Source organism: Tripterygium wilfordii, chromosome 1 (assembly GCF_013401445.1).
Source record: "Tripterygium wilfordii isolate XIE 37 chromosome 1, ASM1340144v1, whole genome shotgun sequence".
Taxonomy (NCBI): domain Eukaryota; kingdom Viridiplantae; phylum Streptophyta; class Magnoliopsida; order Celastrales; family Celastraceae; genus Tripterygium; species Tripterygium wilfordii.
Genome location: NC_052232.1, coordinates 1081142 through 1102043, shown reverse-complemented (window position 1 = coordinate 1102043; position 20902 = coordinate 1081142). Strand labels below are relative to the sequence as shown.

Genomic DNA, 20902 nt, shown 5'->3' with positions numbered 1-20902 from the left:
ATCATTAAGTGTTTTCCAAGTGATGTGAGATTACACTCGCTCGCACTTGTGGATTAGGTTATGCCCATCCAACTAGACTGAAACTTTACTCCGATATCATCATGTTATACCTTTATTTGCAAAGTCTTATAAGTTGAGAATAATAAGAGTTGAAGAAGAAGAAATGAAGAAGAAGAAATGGAGAAGAAGAGGTGGTACAGAGAATGTCTTTTGTTTTTTAATATGAAATCAACACATACTAGGTGGCATCTTAAGGCACTTGTTATTGCCAATGGGTCTTGGTCATGGGTTGAAATATAGGAGATTAGGAATCAAATAGTAGATGACCAGCTAGAAACCCTTTTTGTGTAATATTCCAAACATCATTGAGTGGACTTGCATATTGTTCAAATCAAAGGGTTATCTAATCAGCATGGAAATCAACTCTTCCTTCATGAAAATGGCTGGTGACATGCTTTTCCTTCTCTCTCTCTCTCTCTGTTTCTTTTTTTTTATTTTTTATTTTTATGAATGAAATGTTCCTTGTGGTTCTTGCTTATTCTATATGTGGGGCTTGAAAGAATCATTTCAAGCATTTAGGGAGGGGAAAAAAAAGTGATTACTTGTATCAATAAGACTAAAGTGCAGTGGGCCATATTTGGTAATTGGATGGAGGTATCTAAAGAGCAAAGAGAGTTGGCCCTACAATATGTAGTGGCCCCACAATATGGTAGTCTCTCTTTTCCTTCTTTTGTCTTCTTAGATAACATTGATGTCTTCAACATGGTATCTATCTAAAAAACCAAGGTTTTTGGATTCAATGAGGACATCATGAAAAAGAAGGGTATCTTGGATGCATATTTTCTCTTCGTCCCTCATTGTGTGGAGGGGAAGAAATTGGGCACCACTTCAAATTGATTTAATTCCCTGCATTGATATGGTTTGTTTGCAAGCTAATAATTAAGGATTACAACAATTAGTGTTCATGCTTAGCATTGTAATTGAACCAAGTTCTTATTGTCCGCTTTCCCAAATTCAAGTCTAAGCCCAACCTATCACATGGTTTTCAGGATCTTCTAGGATTTACGACTTTAAAACTCGTATTCTTAAGGGATTTTTCTCAACAAAATGCGTATATGAGCTCACACGTAAACGTGGGTATCGGACATATACAGACATGCATTAACTTCCAAGGATTTAGTCTAGCCGATAAATGAGTACATAGTCTTCTAATAGCATCTAAATACATTCTCTAGGGCACTCCATTACTCTGATCTCATCAAGTGGTATGTATCTAAAGAACACCATTGTCAAGTATTCAAAAAAGCCATAATATGGGTTTTATTGGAGCTTTGAACAAAGAACATAAAAATGGTATCTTGGAGAGACAAGAACCGTCCATGGAGTATGTGCACATCATGTTAGATCCTTTTAAATCTTCCAACAGTTTGAAAAATGACAATAGGAATATTTGATCTCTCTTGGAGTAATCTCAATAAGCCCCAACAATAATTGTCAAGACTTGTTAAATATCTCATACCGTTATGGTAAACTAAAGCAATGTGGTTTATAAGGAAAGTCACACTCTTTATCCATCGATTAGGGCTTTTTCCTTGGACGTAAATATCATTAAGTGAGACGGCGTAGGAAGAACGAAGTTGTGCAGGTCTTATGTATATTCATAGTGAATCGACAAACCCAAACGGACAATATTATTAATTTGAATGGGTGAGATTTCTAACAGTAACTAACCATGCATAATTCAAGCATTATTAGGTGCCAAAACTAGTCAAAAGAAAACATAAAGAATGCCAAGAAGATTTTCTTTGCTTTTTTTTGTTTAATGTTTGCTTGTGTTTCCTAAACTACCAACTCTCCTTTGGTGAATTAAAGGCCAAATTGAAGATTTACGAGGCAGGCAGTCAAAGTATAACAATGGCAGGACCTTATTTTTGTTCTTTCTTTGTGCTTTTTGTTTCTCTCTCTCTCTCTCTCTCTTCTTTTTCGATTGTATGTGTTTTGTCCGTTTTTGTTCTTTCAGTTTTCAAAAATAGATTACCGTGGATTGCTTTTGATTCACCAGTCATGTTCTTAAATTATCCACCATAGATACAAAGTATATGAATCTCTCTCTCTCTCTCTACAATTGGAATATTTATCACATAATTCTGATGTAGACTTGTCTACCATGTATAACATTACTTGCATGCATGTATGAAAAGTATATATGATGAAATTGGGCATGCAAGAACATCAATTGCCATGATTTTGAAGCGAAAATATTAAATATATACGTATTTATACTGACACTTTTTTGTCAGTAACAGTAAACAACAACATACGAATTTACTCTTTATACATTCGTTATGAATCTAAACTCGACCCATTCAATATGAGCCTAAACTCCGACGATCAAGCTTGTGTTTACAGAAGTTTCTCATCTGACGACATGGTAAGTTGAAACGAGATTCAGTGTGTGGTCATAAAGATATTACTCCTAGTGAGAATACTCTGTACCTTTCGAATTCATATGATTTCGCCCCAGAGGGATTCACCATTAACCTATATGAAGGTATTGACACCGTGCGACTTGTGAATATATTTTAAAAGTTGTGAGGAGGCGATGTAATTCATTATCTATCAATCAGCATTTTGCTCAACAAGATGATTTTAGGGTATTACAGCAACGTTATTAATTTCTAATCATGGAAGCTTTCTGAAAACAATGTCATAAACCTTCCACTGAATCACTAATTGAGACAATAATAATACATAAACTGGTAATGTCAAAAGGTACTTATGGAGGTATCTTCTAGATCATCCTAATGTCAATCAATTAGATTAGATATATATGTGTCCAATATTCGATTTCAGTTATAAATATATATTTTTTTAGTGGTATTTCTTCACAGGGCTTCCGCTAAGTCAACATTTCAACATAACAAACCTTTTTTTTCTCCACTTCTCTCCCTTTTGTTCTTCTTATCATGAGGCCCTTTTCAGTCTAGCTACTAATAGGTAGCTGTGCATCTCCACACAAAAGATTTGGGCTAATTTGAGGCTCTTGCACATAAGTGGGTGAAGGCCTAAGAATGTTTTCAATTAGGACCACTGTCAATGAATTACATGACCTGCAAATTGATGGTGTGTGTACATGAAGTGATATGAAGGAGAGTAGTAGTAGCAGTAGTGAAGTAAATGAGGATGATGGTGAAGTGAAGTGAAGTGGTGGGATGACTATAAATACACTACACAAAGGGGGGAGATTGGGTCAGAAAACCCACTGACCACTCACAACTCACAAGTCACACCAGCATTGATATTTGTGTGTGTGGCACTGCCCCCTCTTGCACTCAAATCATGCATATCATATTCATATCAGATGACTAGATGAGGCTTTTTTTTTTTTTTTTTTTGTTTTTCTTCCATTTTTTGAGGTTTGAAGTTTCTCATTCTAGATAGAGACCCAACTGTTGAATTTGCCTATGAGCCCACTGTATTCAAGTCTTTGGGCCATGGTGCTAGTTATTGAGAAGGATCACTTATCCTTTTCATGTTAAAAATGCAAAAAAAAATAATAAAAATTGCTATTGACAACTCAAGATGATTTTTTGGGTATGTTTCTAGTGTTTTTGATTTTTTAGAAAACGTCTTTTTTTGGTTTTCTGTTTTCAAACTATTTTCCAGTGATTTTCTACTCAGTATTTTTTAAAATGGACAAACAAACGTTTTTAGGTTATTTTCTATTTTTTTGAAAAATAAAAATACATGAGAAACAAGCATATCAAACTGACCACAAATGTTTCTAAAACTAAAAGTAGTTCTGTCGAAGTAGGGCCTTGGACTGATATCAGCATGGATTTGGTGCAGGGCTTGCCCAGGACAGGGCTTGGTAACGATTCGATTTTTGTGGTAGTAGATCGGTTTTCTAAAATGGCTCACGTTATTCCTTGTAAGAAGACTTTCGATGCTATTCACATTGCATACCAGTTTCTTAAGAGGTTGTAGCGGAAAGGTGCTTTGTACCTAACTTCGTTAAAAGAAACGATAATTGTACTGGTGGTTGAATTTGTTTCAATTTTAACAGTTATGATAGGGATTACTGTTATCGTAGCTGCTAAGTTGTACCCACAGAATTTCATGTGTATCACATGAGACATGTGGAGCCCACGAATTCACTTGAAACTCAGTAGTGGAGATAACTAGGATACTAACAGCTAGGATATTAATCAATTTCGTGATTTGGATGATGACAATTTTGCTTGACTTTGAATCAGAATGGCCAACACAATCACAATCTCCAACAGAGCCCCAGGACTAGACAAATACAGGTATGGCCCATCTAGCTAAAATTTTGGTCCAACGTAAGCCCAAACCAGCTTTGCTTGGGTATTAGCAAAAAGGCCTACTGCTTGATCATTGAGCGGCCTTCAGATAGCCCAATAACAACAAAAGCCCAAGTTAAATAAAGCTCCTGGTCAATTTGCTCCGATTGATCCAATTAAATTCAGTGTTTTAAAATACCGGTTCAACCGGTTGAACCGGAAACCGGAGGGGTCACTGGTACGATTTAATAAAATATCAGTAAAATACCGATTTGGTCAAATACCGGTTCAACCGGCCGATTTTCGGTATAAATACCGGTTATCCGGTTTGAAAAATTCAAAATTGAGAATTTTTTGATAAAAAAAAACAATGTATAAAAAAATAAGTAATTTTCTTTAAAAAAAGTAAAAGTTGAACCTAATTGAGATTTAAATGATTATGTTAGACTTGAACTTTTATAATTTATATAGTTATGTTGTATTTTTTATAAGAATGTTTGTTAATTGAAAATTACATTTGGTAATATTATGTTTAATTTGAGATTGAGGCCCAGTTTGGATGACAATTTTTGGTAGCATTTATACTACTTGCTAGTATAAATGCTGCAAGTCATCCAAACAGCAATTTCATGGCACCAAATCCAAGAGCCTTTTTCGTAGCATTTCTACTAGTTACAAAATGCTCCAACTTTTTACAATTTCACAAATTTTAACCAGCGTTTTCCTATTTTGTCCCCAATCAATTATTGATATGCCAAGAATACCCTAAATAATTAAATTGTTATTAAAATCATTCTCATTAAATAAATAAATTCAATTTATTTAAATTGATAATTGATTAATTAATTTATAATCTATTATTATCTTGAATTTAATTAAATTCATTATATTAATTTTATAAATTAATTTGTATGTTTGGATACAGCATATACAACTAATATATAAATACCCCTGCATGTAATTTATCACAATATGCTACAAAGTCCAAATGTTAACAGTAAAAGTTCAACCAAACACTTACCTAGCATTCAGGCAGCATATCTGCTATTAAAATTGTCTAGCATTTCTGCTACCACCATTTCTGCTAGTATATCTACTACTTTCAAAAAGCTTTGCCAAACTAGGCCTGAGAGTGTTATTATGTGGTTATTATTTATTTGGATGCATTTTAATTTATAGTATTTTTCTAATTTTTCTAGTATTTTTACAGGTTTTTTATAATTTTTTATTAATTATTAAAAATTTAATTAATCAAATAAAACCGGTCAACCGGTCAAACCGATTGAACCGGCTAAACCGGTTTTCGGTGGCCAACCGTCACGATCCGAAATCCGGTTTTTAAAACATTGCAATTAATCAGTTCGCACTCCTAGCTGAAATCTGAGTGCTCAACGCCTTCCTAGTTCTAGTTGTGGTCAAAGGGGAAATATCACTCCTTTTTCAGCTTCCGATACGGCAAAGGTCCGGAGATCAAAGGAGAGCTTGAGTCACATTTCACCTTATCTTTCAGGTGAACCCCCTATTCCTGTTCTCTTCCCGGTTTTTGTTCTTTTTAGAAAATTCGGTTATCAATCAGCTATTTGAGCAACTAATTGAATTGAATGTGGGGTTGTGAGATCGATTTTTCGAATTGTTTCATTTGTTCAGCGCTGGATGGATTGTCGAATTAGGTTGCTGATCTTGTTAACTCTTTTGGGTTTTCTATTTATCTTGTTTGAAAGAACCCAGCTGCAATTTTTTATTTTCTTGCATGCTTGTTTGTTTTTGGCATCTTGCTGTGAATCCCAGTGATCTCTTGCGCGTCTTTGATTTTCTTTAGCATAAAGTGTGCACGTTTTTGGTAAATTTTGGAAATGTTAGGAACTTTTTAGGCTCAATTTAGGTAAACATTTAGAGTGTGTTTGGATTGAGAGATTTGGGGGGAAGGGAAAGGGAAGGAAGAGAAGGGAAGAGAATGGAAGGGAAAAGACATTTCCCTCTCTCATGTTTGGATAGATAAAAAAAAGAAATGAAAGAAAAATAGTTTAATTTACTAGTTTATCCTTATTTTTTATGTTTAAGGGTTATGTTCAAGGGTAAAATTGGTTTTAAACTTATAAGTAAGTTAATTAGTAATCTCTTCCCTCCAAATGACTCCATTTTGGGAGGAAAGAATTTTGACAAAAATTTAATGAAATATTCTTCCCAAATCCCCTCAAATCCCTCCCCTCAATTTTTTATAAATTATCCAAACAAGGGAATTGGAAAGAAACTCTTTTTCCCTTCTCTTCCCTTCCCTCCAAATCCCTCAATCCAAACACACTCTTACTATGCCTTGACTTTTGCAGTATGACGTCTCTGTTGCGGCCTCTATCTTCTTATTTAGATATACCAATGTGTGCTTGGTCGTAAGGAGATTTAGGTTTCCCTTTTTCTGTTTATCTGTAAAAGGATATACATTTACCCTAACACATTTATGCTAGAACCCACTTCAAGTTGAGATGTAAGAAATTGCGGGTGCAAAGAATTGTGGATGCAAACGATAGATACTTACGGTAAACGCATTCATGAAGGCATTGACTGGGTTTGGTGGGTTCCTGGGTTGAACTCAAGTTTTTCAGGAAATCACACATGACAGCAGAAAAAAAAAAAGAGTTGCTGTTAATAATGCTAATGGTCTAGTGGATGCAGGGTAATCTTTATAGTTCATTTGCACGTACGATCTGACCTTGCTTATATTTCATGAAGTATCTAAATCTAATGTTAAGCTCTCTCTTACTTTCATAATTTTGTCGATGTGATACTTAGTTGGTTTATCTTCTTCAGGGCAACATTCCACATACCATGGAGAGAACAATGCCATGGAATGGGCAAGTTGATGTTATATCAACAGACGAATCTTCTTCCTCAGATCAGGGTGTAGAGGTTAATGTTGGGTTTGGAGCACAGTCAGCCAGTGACATGGCAATTGATGGAGCTCCTAAAGCTACTGCATATGAAGGTTCTTTAACTGTTGGGATTCCTCATTTAATTTCTAATTTCATTTTCTTCCTTGTTTTTGTGGTTATCTGATTGATTGAAGCCATTATGTAGGAAAAATGTCTCAGACTCGTCTTATAAAGTTTTTGCAAATTTGAGTTTGGCTAAACATTACTCTGAACGTCCAAAAAATCTCCTTGTATCCAAGGAAAACATAAAACTTACAGCCTTACTTGAACCGGATCTGTTCTATAGGCTCGTACCTTTGTGTCCTTGAGTTCTAAGGACAACATAAAACTTAGGCATTCATTCATGTCTTGCATTGCACCTGGCTTAAACATGTTCCACATTTTTGTTATATTTGTATTCTTTCTACATAGATTTGCTTCAAGACGCAGTTTTGTTGATAAAAAGGGCAAAGATGTACCAGGAATACATGAAACAGCTGCCAATTCCAATGCAACGTGGCTCTGTTATCCCCTTTTCTTCATGGGTGGGATTGGGCAAATCGATTAAGCAGATATATGGGCAACCGTTACATTATCTCACCAATATTCTCCTCAAGCAGTGGGATCAACTAAGGAGCGGTGCTGAAGATGAGCACAAGCCATTAGATATTGTTATTCATCCTTGCAAAGCTGAAGCCACCATCTGGCTAGTTGAAGAAATCCACCGGCATACCTCATCTCATGATCATATAGCGAAACTGTGGCTGTCAGACCCAATCCACCATACTTTTATTGATTCCATTTTCCCAGAATTATGAAGCTCATCTTGTAAGTCCCTCAGTTGTTTCTCACTTTGTGCTAATTCTGATTTTAAAATATTTATACATGCGAACATGTGTCCTAGTGGTAGAGTTGCAGGGGTAAAATCTAGAAGTCACGGGTGTTATTTAATTATTTTCCCTAGCTTCTTCTGAGGATTCATGACTTTGAAAAATTGGATGTTGCTGTTAATAGTTTTACAGATGAAAAATTGTTTGGCACATAGTTATATGATTATTTTTTTTTCTATGGCACAGAGTTGTCTTGAGTGATGATACTCGCAGCTTTTTTAGACATTGAATTGCAGGAGAACCAAATGCAATCAGGTCAGCACCTGAACTGGCCAGAATTTGCAACCCTATTCTGTGAAAATCCTTCAATGTTTCCATAGAAACTGTATCGCTGTTAGAAAACATATTTAGCAATATCAGATGTTAGGACTTAGGATATACAGGTGATTAAAATATTCAAGGAATATTTCCCTCTGCAACTAGAATTGGACGTCTAGGAGCATTGTTACTTCCATTTTCCTTTAAGAAACTGTCATGATACACTCCTAGTGAGATTAGTGTTGTAACACAGGTTCTCACAAAACATAGATAATAGAGCAACACACACAACAATCAAAGAGATAAAAAACAAAGAAGAACAAAAAGTTTACGTGGTTCGACAAAATGGTTGTTTTCAATATAAGAAAATTCAAAGTTACAATTGAGTCTAGGTTTTTAGCCCTTTTATAGCAAGCTATTCAAGTATTCAAAAATACAATTATACTCCCATACTAAAAATAACCAACGTGGGGAGGAACCATCGCAATGTGCACTGATCTTCCCCCGAATTCGAAATATAGAGTAAATATGGGAATTGCAGAGTTTCCATATCTTAGTTTAGTGACATCGCATTGGGAGCACCGTCGGATGTTAAAAAGAATCAACGTTTAGATGAAGTAGTTGGCTTTCCTATATTATTAGGTCCATGGAGAAAAGTTATTTGCAGAAGTATCCAGGAAAATATTATAAATTACACGGAAGGGTTTGATAGAAAGCGCGTAGGGCCCACACCGGAATCCCCGTCGTCAACTACAATTCTGAATTCTCACGGGCTCATCTCTTTTCAACCAAGCAAGCAAGGAAGAAGTTGTCTTCGGTTTCTCTCTCTAGAAAAAAGCAAGAAAGAGAGAGAAAGATGTTTGGATACGAGCGAGTGGGTGCGAAGGAGCTAGATCTAGAGGCAGGGAATGGAGAGACCTTGTTCCCGGGGATGAGCTTGGGTGAGAACCAGCTGCGATGGGGTTTCATACGCAAGGTCTACGGTATTCTTGCCGCTCAGATCATCCTAACAACCGCCGTATCTGCCGCCACCGTACTCTACGCCCCGCTCACCAACCTACTCCAGGGATCCTCTGGCCTCTTTCTCTTCCTACTCTTCCTCCCCTTCATCCGTACGACCCTACATGATCCCGTCTCTTAATTATTCATGTGTTCTTCAATTTTGTTTGGTTCTGCTTATGAATTCTTTGAAATCCTTTTGTGCTTTTGGTTTAGTGGTTCCGATCTGTTGATTTTTTTGTTCTGATTGATCTGTGGATGCATGTTTGGGGACATCAATATATAAGGGTTCAGATCTTGATTAGTGTTTTTGATCGGTGTTTTGAGGGGATTTTTACTTAATTCTGATTGTGAATGACAGTCATGCTTCGTTTAATTAGGGTTTATGAGACATTTTCAGTTTTGTTTTTCAATAGCTTTTGTAAAAATGCTTTTTTTGGTCATTTTCAGGAATTTATAAATTAATCACAATGTGCTTCGATACAAACTGTATATACTTTTTTTTTTCTTCCATTTCACGAAACTTGCCATCCAATATCATGCAAGGTTCGTGGGTGAGAGTTTCTGAGTGGTTTCAAAACAATTGAGGAAATGAATTTAGTATAAAGAGTTCTTTTAGAGTAGTGCTTTTAGATAATATTCATGAGAATTCCAGGACTAAAGTCGTATGATCATAATTTATTCAATGTGTCTCATATAATTGTCTTCAATGCCTGTCATGCTTGGGTCATGAATATACTTCTTTATTGGAAAAATCATAGTTTTCTTATGTGTTGCTGTCTCGGAGGTCATGTACACTCACGCCTTTATAGATCATTTGAATGCCTTTTTATTTATGTTCAATATTGGTATCCTTGACCTCAGAGGTTGAATCATGGAACTTTTGTGCTTCCAACAAGGCCAAGCAAATTTTTTTGTTCACAATTCTTCAAATCACATGCTGGTTAATTTGGAAATAGCGTAACTCTAGGATTTTTCAGGACAAAGAGTGCCCGCTTGGGATTTTTTTGGATAGTTGGCTCTCTAATCTTAAGCTTTGTTTGACTGGAACTTGTTCCAATATTTTTGAGAGGCTTAGGCCTTGATTTGTTTTGCTGTCTTCTTTGGGTTGCACCCCCTCAGTGCCGCTAATGAAATTTTTCCTTTTCAAAAAATATTGGTATCCTTGTTAATAGACTTGGACATGATGATAAGTATTGTGCATTACATGAATTATAAGCACAGATTATAAGATTATTCACCATCTGGAAAGTTGTACCTCACATCATTATGTGCTTGTGCTTCTATGATTTACTCTAATGATTAATATGGAATCCATGCAGTTATATGGCCCCTACATGTGTACCACCAAAAACACCCTGTGAACTTGGTCATTCTTGGTCTATTCACCGTGTCTCTGAGCTTCACTGTTGGAATGACCTGTGCTAACACAGATGGTCAGTATATTTCTTCTCTATTTTGACACTATTCTATCTGCAATTCTCAAGAATTTTTATCATCTCTTTTCTTTTCTTAAAACTTACGAAGTTGTGGAAACGTGACATCAATATATTTTCCTATTTGGTATTTTAGGAAGGATTGTGCTTGAAGCATTGATTCTAACTGGAGCTGTGGTTTCCTCCCTTACTGGGTACACATTTTGGGCCGCTAAGAAGGGCAAAGACTTCAGCTTCCTTGGACCAATATTATTCACCAGTCTTATTATCCTCATCTTAACTGGTTTTATCCAGGTCAGATTTCGTACTTTTCTTGTCTGTCCATGAGGTAGTTGTTATTTTGTATATAGGCTCAAGTACTTACTTGTGGTATTTACTGACTGGCTGGATCTTCTGATGTCCACACAGATGTTCTTCCCTCTTGGCCCAACCTCGGTTGCTGTTTATGGTGGGATTAGCGCTTTGATTTTCTGCGGTTATATAGTCTATGACACCGAAAAACTGATCAAGCGCTTCACATATGATGAGTATATTTTGGCCTCGGCTACTCTCTATTTGGACATTTTGAACTTGTTCATCTCCATCTTGCGGGTACTGAGGCAGGCAAACAATTAGCTGTACGGTACTCTCACAGCTGGGGTAACATGAGTCCAAAATATGTTAATTCGAGATGCATCTTCATCTTAAATTGAAACCAAGTGTGGAGAAACTTTATTGTGTACATGGTATATGCTCTGGACTGTTGTACCGGTTCTAGTTAGACTGCTGCCTCTTGCAGATTACTTAGTCTCGTGTTTTTCTGAATCAGGGTGTGGTCGTTTGGCTGAATAAATAAGTGCTGCAAACAGCCATATGGCTACACAACTTGCAGTTTTCTGTTTTATGGAATTTTTGTTGTTCTATGATTTTGTTTTCCTGTTTTCATAATTCCATTAATGTTTTTTTTTTTGAAATATCACATAGAATTATGTTTGTGATTGGAATCGAACTTTGGGTATACATATGTCTAACTCAGTCGTTTGTCAATCAATCCAACTCTTGTTGGTTATAATTCCATTAATGTTGAAATTGAGGCCGACATGATGAATTTTGTGATGAATTTGGTATCTTGCTTTATTGGTGGATATCTCATTTTCCCTTATAGTTGGTAATGTGCAGATCAATCAATCTCATTTTTCATCTGTAGGATGCGATGTGCTAGTTTTGTTTAGGGTGACAAAATTTCATCCGGTTCGGATGATTGGATTTATTTGATCTGAATTAAATCAAATTTAAATATATCATATGTTCAAAATCTGAGTCCAAACAAAAAAATTGTCTGATTTAAAAATGGGTTTGGATCCAAATACATTGATTTACTTGTTTAGATCTTAATTCGAATTAGTTTATTATTCGATTTATTTGTTCAGATTTAAATTAATCAGGGTTTGATCAATTAAATATGTCCGAAATCTAATCTAGGTTGGAGTATGGACATGTAAATATTTTATAAACATTTGATGTTATCCAAGGTTGAGCTGGAAACAACCTGAAACCGCCTGGAATTGATTTTTTTTTTGCCACCCCTAGTTTTGTTCGTTTGCTGAGCGAGATGACCCATTAAATTCATTGAAATTCTGTTAATCAAAGCAAAGCCATCAAACATTTAAAAACAGTTACACCCACTGCAAGGGCTTTTGTCCTGAAAAGCTCATCAAAAACCAAGTTCTACCTACCAGAAACAATTACAAATACCAGGCCAGAAAAGTTTGAAAAAGGCAATGACAATGAATTTCAGAGAAACCAACAATAAATAAGAATCCAGTCATTTGAATTTCTAAGGAAGTGATAGCAAGGAGGTATATTACATATTCAACTATAATGATGAAGCAATCACTTTCAAAATTACCAATCTTCACCCAATTAACACAATTAATTGTGTTCATCATCAACATCATCAATATCCCAACTCAAATCCTCTTCTTCCTCAGCAGCACTCAACTTCTTATGTAGATCAGCTCTGCTCATATTCACAGTAGCATCTCCCTTATTCTCATCGGTGACCCCAATGTCTTCAATCTCATCCCAACCCATGTCTTCTTCCTCGGGCAAAGATGCCTGGGTTGAAATCACTGACACATCGCTATCCTTGCACGATCCACCATTATCCGATTTCCCTTCCAAACCCACCTTATCATCATCTTTCTCCTCCAACTTAGTAGTATTACCCAATTCGGGTAATGACCCAGAAACCCCATGACTTGAAATCTCCACATCTAGGCTTGAACCTCCCTTTGTTAAGTTTCCAGCACTCTCCTTATCCTCATCATCATCAATCTCATCTATATCCCAACTCCATTCCTCATCTTCCTCCACGGAAATTGCTCTATTGACAAGCTTAGCTCTTGCATCTTCCACTTGCCTAAGCTTGTGCACCTTATAGAAGTACCTACTCCAAAAAGATTCATTGTCGATAATACTCGGAACAACCCTCCCGTAAAACTCCCCTATCACCGGATTTTCCTCAATCAAATCCTCAATTTCCTTTCCCTTCTCATCCACCACAAACCTCGACCTCCACTCCTCATACTCCCCAACATCCTCTGGTTCCGTACAATAGGTATCCAAATCACTCTGAATTGCCCGCAATTTTACATCAAAACGATTGTATAGTTTTCTTTCCAAAGGACGCCGTGTGTTATCATCAGAACTATTGTAATCACTATTTCTCTTATCTGTATAATCAGAATCGCGACCACCATTAGAAGCTAAGAGGCGTTCTTTACCTTGGGAAATAATCTGGGTCGTGGACTTCCAGACGGAGGCCCCAATATCATCCACAGCTTGGCCGACGGACTCCAACGACTCCTGAGCAACCGATGCACCAACCTCGAGCGTTGCCGGAAGGCCCTGAACCGCACGTGATGCCACCTCCCTGATCACGGTGGTTTCCTTCCGCAGCCCAGAACCCAACTCCTCGAAGTCACGTCGGTAGTGCTGAATCACGGAGTCGGATTTCGAAGCTAGAGTCTTGATCAACCCACCGAAGCTCCATGATGGAGCGGGATCCGAATCGGGATCCAGGGATTGTTCGGTTTTGGGCGAATCGGGTGGAGATGGATCGTCGGAGAAGACGGATTTGAAGAAATCCATGTATTGGAAACGAAATCGAAGATTGAGAATGAAGGAATTGAAGGATTTTTAGTATGTTAGGGTTTCATCGGGGTTTCAATTTTGGATCCGATTAGAAGATGATGAGGAGGTTTAACAAGTTTTTGAAAATTGAAACCGAATGGGTTTTACGTTTAATAGATTTCTCACGGTGAAGACACCTATCACCTATGACTTTGATGCTGACTTGGAATCAATTTTAGGGATCCACGTTTATCCAAGAAAAAGGTATATGGTCAGATCTTAAATGGAATTATTCGGATTAGTTTAAATTTCGACAAATAAATTGAACAAGAATCTAATTTGAGTTGGGGTCCGAACAAGTATATCAAATAAAATTTCTGTGTTTGGATCCAAACTTGATTTTAAATCTGACAAATTTTTTGTATTTAGACCTAGATTTTAAACATGTAAATAATATTCAAACTTAATTTAATCTAAGTCGAACAAATTCAATTATCTGGATTCGGACAAAGTTGCATATCCCTATGTGCAATTGACCCTAAAATCGATTATTTTCCACTCCTAGTGATGCAGGCCATGATAGCATACAGGGCCCGATTATTCAAGATCAAGTCCATAGAGTCCAGAAAACTGTAGAGGAAGAAGGCCTAACCCAAGATAGCCAAATCTTAGGCCCGTGATAACCCGCAGGCCCAATTGTTAAAAAGATGAGCCCAGCCCATAAGGCGGATTTGAAGTTAGGTTGAATTTTTGAAGGACGAGAATCCAAGCGGTTTATTTATTCAGATCATTTACTCACTCTACGTATTCGATCATCTATAACTCTGAGGTAGTTGATTTGTGTCCCCTGTGGAGGGATTTTGAGGAAGTTGTTTCAAATTGCAATTTGCTATTTTGCAGAATCAGAGTCCTTGAAAACATATCCTACAATCGTTTGATTGTCTAGCAATTCTAAAGGTAGAACGACACTTGCCATTTGGACACCTGATATAGACCTAAATTCTGATCGTCAAACTCGCACGCATAGATATTTCCCTCCTGACAACAGAGTAAATTGTGTTGTCACAAGAGTATTGCTCCGATGCTCCCAAGGGGAATCGAACTAGGACTTTCCGAGTCCATGATTCAGAAATTACAATCGCTGTAATTTCGAATCTAAACCTTGAGATTCACCCAATTATTCAGAGCATTTGCCTCAGATTTACCAAACCCAGCACATGATCCTCTCATGTTTCAGCATTGGCTTCATACTGCTGAGGCAAGCTCACCATATCATAATTTAATTTAGGTTTAAAACATATTCCTCTCACGTACCTGGTATTAAGTAAGGAGCTCTTGGGTTTAATAATAGTCTTCTCCATAGTATTTGAACCAAAACAAAATTCGAATTCCCTCTTATACTAACAATAACAATATATATATATAATGATCCAAGATGCTTCCCTAACTGATTATAACTACTATGTTATGAAGATTTAGGGTTCAATCCGGAATGACAAACCCCTAATCTTAATTTTGGCCATTAAAACCGAACAAAACCAACGATCTACGCATTCTTCTCAGCACACAACTTACGTTTTCACTCAAACAAATGAACAGTATTACAACAGCACAACCTTACACTCCGTTTTAGTGCTTTTGAAATTCATCAGTGTTACCCATGATTGCAGAACACTATGTATAAATAACACGCATTAACCTTTAGGATTAGGATCAGAATATTAAGGATAAAGGCAGTTGGAGAAGAAACCTATGACACAAGTTCAGGCAAGCGAGATAATCTTTCAATCTCCTTCATGATAAGTTCCTTCTCCTCTTCAAATTGTTCATCATCAGAACCTAAAAAGAGTAGTAGGCATCAGAGGATATGATTTTTAAACAAAGATCTTGAACAACTATCCTACGGCAGTAGAAGAAATCTTATGGGCGTTGAAGGGTGCTTTCTAAGAAAAACAAAAAGTTACCTTTCCCAAGAGACAAATTCTGAAGCAATTGTAGCAACTTATCATGATTTTTTGCCAAAATAACCTTTATTTCGCGAGGCTTATTAGGATTAGCAACAAAAACCTGCAAGTAAAATGACGGATGACAAATCACTAAATCATACTGTATATACAATGAAAGTGAAAAGGCCTATGGTCAAGGCGGCAAAAAGAACTGAAGTTTCGCTGTTTCGGAACAAACTTGAGGTGTTACAGACTCCAGCATCCGAGGGGAAGCCTATGGCACACTAATTAACAAGTTCTATATAGAAACACAGAAATGTTTTATACATACACTGATACTCATCAATATATACAGATACCTTGAAAATGTGGAAAGATGCTATTTGAATGTTTTTCCTTGAATCCTGCACAGACCAACAAAAATAATATAAAAAGCAAGTTAGGGCACAGAGAAGGAACCATTTGAAAGAAGTCCTTCCAAAAATCTCATCTATAGTAAACACAAAAGTTTGTTCATCATGGAGTGATGATGTCAACAAGTAGGATACTCTTTACCCAACAGCCAAGTCAAAAAAAAAGGAGATTTAATGGCTGTAGCAGCAGCCTCAGATTTAGCGTGACCCATTCAAATTTCAAAGCCCCAGACCCACACATTTACTCGAGAATTTAGAGGGAGAGATGCCACCCAAAACCAACCCTTTTTGTCCATAGGTAAACCATGGATCTAGGATTGATAATATTATTGATTAGCTACCACCAGGTGTAAATATGGCTTACCATGTGGAGAGACATCCTAGGAAGTGTCCCATTAGTTGAGATCATATTATAGTGTGAAAAGGTACTAACAAATTAGTACTAATGGAACCAGGACAATTAGACTAGCCAAAAAAAAAAATTTAAAAACGAGGATGCGATGAGAATTTCTATTGTTTAACATGCAAACAGATCATAAATATTAGAACTGCAACTCAATGTCAGTCAATTGGCAGCACATATTTTGAGTCTAATATAACCTAAGGATCCATGTAACAGTTTACAACATTGATCATAGATCCTGTAAAACAATGCCACATGAGATCAAAAATATAACAGTTATATTTACCTTCAGCAATGTCATCATGACTTTCATGTACCGAACTTCTAAAATATAGCGCTTCATTACTTGGGAATTTGGAGACTCCAAAAGGAATTCCGAGAGAAGCTAAATACACGAACATTTAATCAGCAACCCATAGAACTAAACAAAAGATGAGGGAGGAAAAACATTACAGAGGGAACTAACCTTTAAAGATTGCCTTCTTGTCACGTAATTCGAAGATGTCATGAGTTTTTCGTAAAGATCAAAGAACTGGAACAACAGCATCACATTAGCTAAAAGGTTCAAAAGCAATAAATAAGCAGACATAGTTGGGAAGCAAGCTTCTTCACTAGCTGCAACATTCTGGTGCACAAGTTGAGGGGTGATCACACAGTTTAATCTAGGATCCAGTAAATTATTTGGCCAAGTAGATCTCCAGTGTGGTAAAAATTGAAAATCAACAAACATCAATTGGTGAACAGTTCCTAAGAAAAAGTTTGCACTGTGTGCATCCACTCAGACTCATAACATGATTACATGAAAGGGGTTAAGGAGGAAGAGTACCTCTTCATAATGAGCAGCCAAAAATGCAGATACCACATCACTATGTTTAGTAAGAAGATCCTGCCACACAATCATTAAAGAAATATGAAGCAGTAGCAAACAAAGGGCCTTAAACTACCAGGTGAACATAAAGAAGCAAAGAAAACTTACAACTAATGGATCTGACCTTAAAGGTAGAGAAAGCATCAGAAGCAATGTCAAAGTTCGGTAACTCCACGAATTTGAAGAACAATTCAAAGCTTGCAGACTCTAGTATGTATCTGAAAAATCAATCAAAACTATGTTTGTGAGGAGAAAAGAACACTGTTCTCTGTTCTCACATGGAAACATCAATCCAGATAAATATATCAGGAAGAGATAAAGAATCTACTGAAATTCTCACTCACGAAAAAGTAAGACTTGCAAATCAATTATCATCGATACAGTAAGAATGTAATGATAATGTGATATAGGACTAGTTGCTATATTTACAATAAAACTGCTTAGTAGGATTGAAAATTGCCACGTTGTCAGAATTGGACGAAATTAGACTGGTTGAAGCGGAACGACATGCTGAACAGAACTAGGCGCCTCTGGCCCCCAGCCCACCTTAGTTTTGCAAAATTCCATCGTTTAGGGCCTTAAATGGGTCATTTTATGTTTCATGGGCATTGTCGTAATTTTACATTTTTGCGTTTTTCATCCTTTTAGGGTTGTAGCCGGCCCTTGTGGTCATTAACTTCTTATTTTATGAAATATATTGAAACCCTAGAGAGCTTTCTCTCAAATCTGGTGGACTCCAGTGTTCTTTGTTTCAATCAAACGTTGGTTTGATTTCCTTTGTTGTTTCCGCTTGCGTCATAATGCCTATGGTTTTGGCAACAATGATAATGAAAAGGACTAAAACAGAGTGTCAACTACTTGAAAAGTTAAAAGCATTCATGTGTTGCTCACATATTATATGCCGCCCATGGGCAACCAAAAAGTGCAAGAAGAGTTATTTCTATGATTCTACTATATCACAATCTAAAATGGTAATTAGTCGTTTAACATTGAATCTTTCACAGAATTGGATCAAATAAAAACTTCAATCAAAAACTTTCAACAGTTGAGAAAGTCCTAAACTGTCTTACTTTGCAAGTGTTGGAAATTTGATGCACTCCCGCAACATTTGTCCACAATTCAAGGCAATTTCCTTGTTATCATAGCTGCTCAAAAAAGATATAAATAAGCCATGAGCACCCCTGTCAAGATTAGCATTAAATTGAAAATGACTTGGAACAACTCTTATTTCCTGCCACATAATATAAGGATGATGATGATATGAAGGCACGATGGCATCATTGTTTAATTTAAAGACAATTAATAGCAGATATCCACAATCAAGCTAAATTTCACTGATCAGCAAGAAATTTTAAATAATTTCCTTTTCTTTGCCTTTCGAAAAGGGGGGGAAACAGATTTTTCCCACATATAGCTGCTGCAATTTAAATTAGTCCAAGAAAAATCTGGTGAAATAAACAACTCAGGGGAAAAAAACAAAGCAAAAATTTATTATTAAATAGATCAACATCTTCGCAACATGTCATAATTAGTATAAACGGAAATTGTAAAACTTTTGATTAACGAATTAAATCAGGTTGTCATTATCATATTGTATGATGGTAAAAAATGAAGATTGTAGACTGAAATTAGATTAATTGTCATTGTGAAGAATTATGGGGAGAAAAGGCCAAAAGTGTACTATATTTATAACCCCACTTTTGATATGAACCTAAGAGGTCGAGAATTTCCCTATAAAACAAGTGGATTATGGAGATGGAGAGGTTTGTGTTGTGAGGTTAATTAAGATATTTCATATCTGCAGTGCATGAGACATAAAGCATTTAGAAAAAGAAGACAAAGACATACAGACATTGCATAACCTTACCAAACAACAAGAAAGTCTAGTAACTCAAGATGGTTCTCAATATATTGTACACAGCAATGTGTAGAGCCAACCATTTGCTTCAACAATATGGACCAACAGTGTACTAAATCCTTCCTTGCCTGCATTGTATATATCACATCATTTTGTGCATTAAACATGATAAAATGCACTACAGCCTTAGATTCCATGGTAACTTACTTCCCATCCCAATATGGGCAACTTGTGAAGCAAAAGAGCAAGAACATCCTCTTTACAGAATTCAATCGCAAGCTGTGAAACTTGTTCCACGTTAGGTTCAACTTCCCCGTCTCCACATAGCATGCATCTCATTGTTGCAAAATTCTTATCTACTTCTTCCAAAGCCTGTAACAAAACATATTTGAGGAGAAAAAAGAGTAAAGAGTATTATTAAGTATTAAAATCCAACCTCCTGAAGAAGTGCGGCTCCCTCATTTTCAAAGATTCTTTTTCACCCTATCCTCAAACAATTGTTGCTTTTAGAAGTACAGCTTATTTAACAAGTTGAAAGTCAGCACCAATGACAAATATCAAGAAGTAATCACTAGTCATCAATCAAGCACCAAAAATAGGCAGTGTCATCATACGTCTAAAATTATTTTCAGATTTTCATTCTGGTTCATTGCAGGACACAGCTATCAACAATGGCACTTCACATTCAACAAATTCCAACTACTACACAAATCAAGCTTCAAAGATCGCAGAATTGTAAGTCTTGTCAATAAACAGAAGTAAAAGTCATAGTGGACCAAAAAGCAAGCAAAATTAACAGCAAAACCGCCATTCAATACAATAATTCAGGATAATCCACACGAAAATTTCAGCATTAACAGCAATTCGAGTTGAAAAATCACGTTCTAATGAAACAAAACCTTTTCGAGGGCCTTAACTTCGACGACGGTTTTGGTATCGAGGGCGACGAGGCTGTCTTTGATCGCCTTCGCCACCTCCTGCGGTGTCTTGGGCCGCGACGGCTTAAAGAATGAGAACGACATGATCGAATTCTCTCTTTTTCTTCCTCTTAGTGCCTCTCCCCTATTGCTCGACAAAGGAGAGGAAATCTGCAGCAGTAGACAAGGTGCTCTTCCTGGTCTAGGGGTTTGATCGTAGCTCTAATCTGCTTTTCTTCTTCTCCTTGTTGTAGATCGCCTAAACATGCAATCACAGTGCTTGCATTGATTTTAAAAAAAAAGAAAAAAGAAAAAGAGTTTGGTGTGTTTGGGTTGGTCTTACTTTATCCAGGCATAAATAGATGGTTCTGAGGAGAGGATACGCTAGATCAAGGGAAGAACAGCGAATTTTTTTAAGAGTCCTCAGTCCTCACTGCTTATTGATCACACTTTAAACCATGATTAACTTTATGTCAATTTTAATTTAATGGCTTTAATCAACAATTAACTAAAAATGTAACATTAAGCAAATTAGAATACTTTCATTTTTAGGAGAACAAAATCTGTTATAAAAACATGTTATTACCTCT

The 20902-nt window shown here is 36.5% G+C and overlaps 4 protein-coding genes across 6 annotated transcripts; 2 read left to right on the top strand and 2 right to left on the bottom strand.

Moving 5' to 3' along the window:
- Nucleotides 1-5665: 5665 nt before the first annotated feature.
- LOC119981852 (protein RDM1-like) lies at nucleotides 5666-8594 on the top strand. Of its 3 annotated transcripts, XM_038825089.1 has the most exons (4): nucleotides 5666-5814; nucleotides 7092-7284; nucleotides 7643-8038; nucleotides 8287-8594. In XM_038825089.1, the coding sequence occupies exons 2-3, from the start codon at nucleotides 7128-7130 to the stop codon at nucleotides 8026-8028; spliced, it is 543 nt and encodes a 180-aa protein (XP_038681017.1). In that variant the 5' UTR covers nucleotides 5666-5814; nucleotides 7092-7127; the 3' UTR covers nucleotides 8029-8038; nucleotides 8287-8594. The 3 variants fall into 3 exon arrangements, with proteins under 3 accessions (XP_038681017.1, XP_038680938.1, XP_038680962.1); XM_038825010.1 differs by lacking the exon at nucleotides 8287-8594 and having other exon boundaries at nucleotides 7643-8111; XM_038825034.1 differs by lacking the exons at nucleotides 5666-5814; nucleotides 8287-8594 and adding an exon at nucleotides 6632-6975 and having other exon boundaries at nucleotides 7643-8111.
- Nucleotides 8595-9137: 543 nt separating this feature from the next.
- Nucleotides 9138-11695, top strand: LOC120002810 (BI1-like protein). The gene is made up of 4 exons (XM_038851646.1): nucleotides 9138-9470; nucleotides 10680-10793; nucleotides 10930-11087; nucleotides 11202-11695. The coding sequence occupies exons 1-4, from the start codon at nucleotides 9215-9217 to the stop codon at nucleotides 11406-11408; spliced, it is 735 nt and encodes a 244-aa protein (XP_038707574.1). The 5' UTR covers nucleotides 9138-9214; the 3' UTR covers nucleotides 11409-11695.
- A 788-nt stretch (nucleotides 11696-12483) lies between these two features.
- On the bottom strand, nucleotides 12484-14074 carry LOC120004019 (protein DOS2-like). The gene has a single exon (XM_038853222.1). The coding sequence runs from the start codon at nucleotides 13923-13925 to the stop codon at nucleotides 12705-12707; it is 1221 nt and encodes a 406-aa protein (XP_038709150.1). The 5' UTR covers nucleotides 13926-14074; the 3' UTR covers nucleotides 12484-12704.
- Nucleotides 14075-15438: 1364 nt separating this feature from the next.
- LOC120008099 (calcium-binding protein 39-like) lies at nucleotides 15439-20649 on the bottom strand. The gene is made up of 11 exons (XM_038858650.1): nucleotides 20295-20649; nucleotides 19603-19767; nucleotides 19405-19523; nucleotides 18608-18682; nucleotides 17662-17755; nucleotides 17496-17555; nucleotides 17136-17201; nucleotides 16956-17054; nucleotides 16213-16257; nucleotides 15872-15974; nucleotides 15439-15746 (listed from the first exon to the last, which is right to left on the bottom strand). Exons 1-11 carry the CDS (start codon nucleotides 20415-20417, stop codon nucleotides 15658-15660), a joined length of 1038 nt encoding a protein of 345 aa, XP_038714578.1. The 5' UTR covers nucleotides 20418-20649; the 3' UTR covers nucleotides 15439-15657.
- Between the last annotated feature and the right edge of the window lie 253 nt (nucleotides 20650-20902).

Coding starts and splice junctions, on each gene's coding strand:
- LOC119981852 (XM_038825089.1), top strand. CDS start 7,128: ATGGAGAGAACAATGCCATGGAATGGGCAAGTTGATGTTATATCAACA. Junction 7,285..7,642: donor TAAAGCTACTGCATATGAAG/GTTCTTTAACTG, acceptor CTTTCTACATAG/ATTTGCTTCAAGACGCAGTT.
- LOC120002810 (XM_038851646.1), top strand. CDS start 9,215: ATGTTTGGATACGAGCGAGTGGGTGCGAAGGAGCTAGATCTAGAGGCA. Junction 9,471..10,679: donor ACTCTTCCTCCCCTTCATCC/GTACGACCCTAC, acceptor GAATCCATGCAG/TTATATGGCCCCTACATGTG. Junction 10,794..10,929: donor GACCTGTGCTAACACAGATG/GTCAGTATATTT, acceptor TTGGTATTTTAG/GAAGGATTGTGCTTGAAGCA.
- LOC120008099 (XM_038858650.1), bottom strand. CDS start 20,417: ATGTCGTTCTCATTCTTTAAGCCGTCGCGGCCCAAGACACCGCAGGAG. Junction 17,055..17,135: donor CAAGAAGGCAATCTTTAAAG/GTTAGTTCCCTC, acceptor TCGTGTATTTAG/CTTCTCTCGGAATTCCTTTT. Junction 15,747..15,871: donor GAATTTGTCTCTTGGGAAAG/GTAACTTTTTGT, acceptor TACTCTTTTTAG/GTTCTGATGATGAACAATTT.
- LOC120004019 (XM_038853222.1), bottom strand. CDS start 13,925: ATGGATTTCTTCAAATCCGTCTTCTCCGACGATCCATCTCCACCCGAT.